Source organism: Phacochoerus africanus, chromosome 8, assembly GCF_016906955.1.
Source record: "Phacochoerus africanus isolate WHEZ1 chromosome 8, ROS_Pafr_v1, whole genome shotgun sequence".
NCBI classification, from domain to species: Eukaryota; Metazoa; Chordata; class Mammalia; order Artiodactyla; family Suidae; genus Phacochoerus; species Phacochoerus africanus.
In genome coordinates this window covers 136,703,827-136,710,414 of record NC_062551.1, presented here as the reverse complement: position 1 = coordinate 136,710,414, position 6,588 = coordinate 136,703,827, and the positions used below count along the sequence as shown (strand labels likewise).

The window sequence follows — 6,588 nt, the reverse complement described above, 5'->3', positions numbered from 1 at the left end:
CAGTCAGTATGCTGGATCCTTAATCTGCTGTGCCACAAGAGAACTCCCTAGTTGATGATGTTTTTAAAAAATCTTAGGGGGAATTCTTTAAGGAAACTAAATCTTGTTAAAACCTACATTCTTGGTAATAAAATTAGGTAAAAATAATAACTTCAGATTTTTTTCTTTTAATTACAGACATCTTTTTTTTTGGTTCATTTAAAAAATATTTTGGGAAATGATAGGAACTTTAATAGAGTAGAGCTGAGATGAAGTTAAGGAAGAACATTAAGAGAGAATGAGGAAAGATATAATATTTTTAAAATGCAGTTTTAAATCATGCATAACTTGTTTTGGAGTTAATCCCAGATAAGTATCAGTATAGTCAGGGATAATGATGAATTCTGGATTAGAACTGTGTAAAGCTCTGAAAAAGCAGTAGGCTCAAGTCTTGGGAATGCAAAATGGATGATATTTTGGAATGATTTTCTACCCTAAATGAAGGGGGAAAAAGCTTAACTTACATGTCAATGTATTCTCATAAATATCTACCTAAAAGTGTTCAGCCATAGAGATACTTGGATACATATATAGTTACAGATATAGACATGGACATGGACAGATAAACATGTGCTTTAGGATATGAAAAAATTCCTAGGTCACATTGTAACAGTGTGATGGTTTCTAGACAAAATCATTTCCTATCCTGGCTCAGGATGTCAAAAAATGACTTTCCCATAACATTGTATAATGAATCTTCCAGTCTCAGTCTCCTATAGAAGCATAATTTATGTAGTGGATGACAAGAAGAATTTTATGATATCTGGAATTCATTTAAAATCTTTAGATGGGAAAAATTGAGATCCAATTAAAACCTTAATAAATGATTCTATGTTGAATACAAATATATTAAATTAATATGTGTGCAAGATGAAATTGGAAATGTTATGAGAGTCTGCATTTTAATTCTATTTCTATCAGGAAACTATATAACTCAGAGAATTACTTGGTAATGGAACTGTTTACAATGAAGCAAAACTGAATTTAAATAGGACATTTTAGCCCAAGACTTGTCATAACTCATGAGGTCTCAGCCTTAAGTCACGTTAAAATCTCACTGGTGAAAAGCTCATGAGGAAAAGGAAGATGGATCTATTAGAGCCAAGAAGAGCCCTCAGGAGGCTGATGTAGTGATAGGGCCAGGCCCCAAGGATCTTACCATGAAGGAAGTAAGGGCTGGCAGGCTAGGACATGACGGGCCCCATGTTATAGGTGAGATACAGCAGTGAGAGTCTATGTTTATGTTTGGAGGAAATTCTCATGGACAGAAGGTGGTAACAGCTTGGTTTTAGGAGAGACCTGGAAGGAATGTGCATGTCTTTGTTAAAGCAGATTCCAGGAGCTGGGGGTTGATAGATACAAGTGAATATTCCTGTCTTGTACATGCAGAAAGATAGAATGTATCTATCTTCCACATACTTACATACTTGCCCTAGGTTTTATATCCTAGTATGTATCCTAGCTAGGATATATACTTAACTCTAGGTTTTCTGATTATCAAATTTAAGACAGTAGACTAAATTTGAATGGTGTCACAAGGTAAAGATTGGGCTCCTGACATACTGGGCAGCTGAGTGTAGCAGTTAAGATGGCAGATATGGAAGCAACTACCTGGGTTCAAATCCCTGTCTCTCCCCACCCCTGCCCCACTTACCAGCTGAGAATGACAACATTCTTATGGATGTTGTGAGTTTCAGGTAGCATATTGCATATAATGGCATGGTGCCTCCATTTTGTTATTATAATTTTTGGAAATGAGCTTTTTGCTTTAAGTCATATAACTCGAGACTTAGGAAAATGTGCTACATCTATGGACTAGACTCAGCTATCCCTGTAGTTTGGCCAGTTTCAAAACAAACCAAAAAAGATCCTGGCCATCCAGGATGGGGTTCCTCTCAGCCCCCATCTGCCTGCACAACTGGCTGTACTTGCATTCCCTGGTAGGTTCAGAATCTGTTTTTATTTCCCTTCAATTGTTGTCCAGCTGAAACAGTGATTGTTAATATTATTTTGTAAAACTTCTGGTCCAGATTTATTTTACAGTTGATGGAATTTGTTTCCAGGTTATTAAAAGTACATTTCCTTTCTATATTTAGTTACAATTTGTGGATGCTAATAAAAAATATTTTGGGAAGTGTGGACTTGGATGGGTGGGAATTTCATTGAGAGATCCAGACTCAAGACCAAAGGAGCCAGTAGAACCCTCCCTGTGGTATATGCAAGTCACAAGATGCTAAATATTTGCCTCATCAGTGCTTATCTTTCTGAGACACCCAAGAAGAATGGCAGTTATCCTATCGATGCTCTCCTACAAGCTATCATTTGAGAATGTTCATAATGGCAGTGATTGAGTGGATTTACAAGCATTATCTCATTTAATTTTCACAAAGAACTATAAATTACTATATAAGCTAAAGATTAAAGAGAGCTTAAGAAGCTTGGGTAAGATCACCCAGCAAGGAAGTGTTCAGCAGGGTTGCTCACTGGGGTCTGCTGTGGTGTCTCCCAGACCTGCAGACTTTCTGGATGGAGAAAGAGGGCTTTGCCCACCCTTGCATTTCCCACCTGCCACCCAGTCCTTCTTTCCTTTGATCTTTGCTTCCACTTTGGTTAAGGACCTTTCCACCTTATGTCATCATGTACCTCTTGTCTTTCCCACTTAAGTGAAACTGAGATGCTGTTAGAGACCATGGAAATCATTCTCTCATCTCTGATAGGTCTGGTAATACCTCAGTAAAGGTTCTTTCCTACAGTTAGTGGTAGCTCAAAAAAGGTTCATTCTTCTAGTAGTAGCTTAATAAAGGTTTGTTGAATTCATAAATGAATGAAATTCTGAGTTTTCAAGACACACTAAAGACCATGAGCGGAAGCAGTGGTTTAAAATATACAATCATGATCAAGGTGTTCTGACTGGAAATATAACAAATGTCTGAAGCAGTCGGAGGGGCTGGAGGAAGGCGTGGGAGAGAAGGGTGGTCCCTCAGGAAGCCTGAAAAGAGGAGGTTCCTTTGGGAGCAGGTAGTTCCTCCATAGTTTCGGCCTTCCAAACCTTTCCCCAAGGTTCCTCCTGCTCTCTCAGGATGCTGAGTGTTCTCATCAAGAAAACACCAGATCCCTTGAAAGCTGGGAGTTTCTGCCTTGTGGTTCGTGAGCCAATCTCACGACGTCACAGCCACCAGCAGCCCACAGTGCTTTTTCTGACTCCATGTAGGCAAACTAGACTGGGCTTCCAGCAAGTGAAACCTCTTTTGGGTAAATATTTTGGGCCTGGTTTTAAGATTTATCTGACAGACCAAGTGATGGAAATCTGTGTATATACACAGGATGTTCTCTCCCTTTTCCTGCTATGTGTGTGATGTTACTTTCCTTGCAGAAATAACTCTGCTTCTCTTGGCTGGTTCTTGCTTGGGAATTGGGCTTTCCTTGTTGATTTTCACTCAAGGGGCCTGCTGAGGAGAGGTAGAGAGGACCCAAAAGTATCTTCTCCATAGCCTCCAGCTTCTTAGGCACAGCTACCGTATCACCCTTTGCTTTAGCATCAGAAGGTTCAGGCTGGAGGTGAAAAAATTGCCTCTCTGGACTTCCAATCCTAGCAGGAAAGTTTAGATCTAACCTTGTTACTGAAGTTGCTACAGATTCTTCAGATTCTAAACTTGTAGCAGGAAAGGGCAAAGTCCTGTGCGTGTGCACACACATGCTTACAATTTATATACATATACAATTAACGTATATATGAGAATATACTGTATTTCTATACATATGTATTTCTATTTACAGTATATTGCTGTATACATAAAATTTTCATAAACACATATGCTTAAAGCAAGATGGAGCAATGTATTATATATACGTGTGCATAGTGTGTATGTGTACTTACAAACAAAATATATCATACACAGTATACAGTTTGTGGCATCTTTCGGCGATAGGTATTTGTGCTCCTTTATTAATAGCAAATTGTTAATTTTATATAAGGCCATCAAAGAATTTTAAAGTAGAGTGAAGGCTCTATCCTTAAACGGCTCAGTTAGAATCTGATTTGCTACTTTTGAAGAATCCTTTGATGTAGCCAAACCCACTTAACTTTTTAAAAAGTGTGAAGTGTCTGCTAGGCGTTCTCTGATCCGTTAGAGGAGACCAAATCGAGAAGAAAAGGCCGCTCTCTCTCCCCAGAGGGACCCAGTTCCCTGGTCGCTGATGAGCGACTTTATATACGATGAACTACAGAATGTTCACAAAAAAAAAAAAAAAAAAAAAAAAGGAAAAGTAGCAAGCACTGAGAGTCAGCCGCCGGCGCCAGGGACGGCACGTGACCTGGGGGCGGGCCCACGCAGGCCGCCAGCCAGTTGACGGGGTCGGGGGCGGGGCCACGACCCAAGAGGCGGGGCCTGTGCCCGCGCAGCTCGCACCGCGGTCCCCTTATTAGGATCTGCGGGAATGTGGGCTGGAGAGGTCCTGCAGCGGTACCAACCTCCAGCCTGCCGCCGGGACTGCCCCTGACCCAGGCGCGCCGGCTGCTTGGTGGCAGGAGGGCCGGCGGAGCGCCATGGCCTGCATCCTGAAGGTAACGACTCGTATCTATGGCTCGGACGCGTGGTTGGCCAGCCTCTTGCTGCTAAGAGGCACGGAGTCAGCCGCGGTCCCACCGCATCCTCATCTCAGTTGTCTTCCTGGCGTTGATTTTCTTTTTGTTCCTTTGGCAAATGCATATGGAGGGAGATTCTGAAACATGCAGCTGGCACAGCTTCTCTTCCCACTATTCTTGCCTGCTCGCGCCTGCATTGAAGGAGCTGCAGACTGTTGGCTCCAGGGGAGAACAGGGCTGTGTGCCGAATAATGGGGATGGCAGGGAGGGGAGGGGTGCTCCCCCGGGTCCCGCAGCTCTATTGCTTGAGGCCTTTCTGGGGCCAAGCAGAGAAGAGGAAAGGCTGGGCACAGGGGGTTTTGGTGCTGAGGGGTAAAGCACTTTGAATGCCGGTGAGTGAGCAAGAGGGGGTTCTGCTGAGCATTTGATCACGTGAAGACAGAAACTTCTGAGTTTACAGGTAGTCCCTTAGGAATGAGTTTTCTGTGAGATCTGCTAACTTCTATGCCATTAGTTCTACTTCGGAAAAGTTCACAAGAGGATGGATGTATTAGTAGAGAATTTCAAACCGTCCTTATAAATTTAAACAGGCAGGATTATTTCACTCCCTATCAGAGTCTGCTCAGCCACCCCTTCTTTGTTTTCTTTCTCCAAGTTTGCGTTCTAAGCCTGGACTATGCATCTTTCTAGGTTCACAGCCTTGTGGCATCAGGTGGGAGAACTTGGTATGGTGCCTCACTTGAGAACTTTTTATTCCAAGGAGAGTTTTGTTTGTTTGTTTGGTTTGGTTTTCTGTGCTGCCATTTCTACTTGTGCCTAACCTGACTGCTGACTGCATGACTCAAAACATTTACAGCATGAAAGTTTCCTGGGCATTGACTGGAGAATGCAAAGGCATATTTGTTCCAAGTTTAGGGGAGCTGTGTGACAAAGGAAAACACCAGAAATCAAGTTTTTTTGTTATGCTATTGTGAAAGAGCTTTTGTTTTTCTGTAGGATGATTTGAAGCCATCTATGCTTTATTAGTTACCTGAATCCTCTTCCAACATGCCTTGATGCTAATGATGCACATAAGAGACTAACCTTGAAGAGTTTGTTTCCATTTCTTAGAGTAAAGGAGATTAGATATTTCCTGTGATTTTTTCTGAACTTCCTCTGTTAGGTTTTGGAACATTTTCTGGGACATAATGGTAGTAAGATCAAGAGGAAACAACACACTGGTATTACAATATGGGATTTTTACCTTGGAGACTCCTAGCACAAGGACTGAAATATGATTATGAGTCATCTCTACTATTTATTGTGTTATTAGCTGAAAGAGAAGTTGAGGAGCATGACATTTGCTGTTGGCTGTCTTCTTCCCTTTTGGTTTCTCCCCTGCCTCATCTTGCACATGTTCCAAACATTTTTCATACACATCCCAAGCTACATGTGAATGTGATCCAATCTTTCCTTTCTAGTCCCTCACACTGACCTCAGACATTTGGGGCATATCTGATTCCTCCTTATTTTTTCTACACTGGAACTTATCTGGGGTGCAGGCAGGTAAACTGCAAAGAACAGAGACTGAGACTTTGGACTCAGAAAGACCTTGGTCTGAAAGCAGGTTCTGCTAAGTGCTACCTGTGTGAACTTGGACAAGTTACTTAAATGTCTCTGAGTCTCATTTTCCTCAGTGTAAGATTAAAGTGATAGCATCACAGGGTTTTTATACTCTACTGGGTTGCTGTAGAGATGAAATAATATATGAAAATTATTTTATGGCATAGGCATTCCATATATACTATTTCTTTTCTGAAATATAACTATGATTGAATTAATCCTTAATATATTCTCAACCTGTTTCATATAATTATTTTTTTTTTTTTATGCTTTTTCAGGCCACACCCATGGCATATGGAGGTTTCCAGGCTAGGGGTTGATTGGAGCTACAGCTGCCGGCCTATACCACAGCCACAGCAATG

The 6,588-nt window shown here is 41.4% G+C and overlaps 1 protein-coding gene across 1 annotated transcript in view; it reads left to right on the top strand.

Annotated features, from left to right (window-relative positions):
- The first annotated feature begins 4,428 nt into the window (after positions 1-4,428).
- The window catches only part of ST6GALNAC3 (ST6 N-acetylgalactosaminide alpha-2,6-sialyltransferase 3), a 576,243-nt gene continuing 574,083 nt past the window's right edge, over positions 4,429-6,588 (top strand). The window contains exon 1 of the mRNA XM_047788617.1: positions 4,429-4,603. Coding sequence (XP_047644573.1) covers positions 4,586-4,603 — 18 coding nt within the window. The 5' untranslated portion in view covers positions 4,429-4,585. The remainder of the gene's footprint in view (positions 4,604-6,588) is intronic.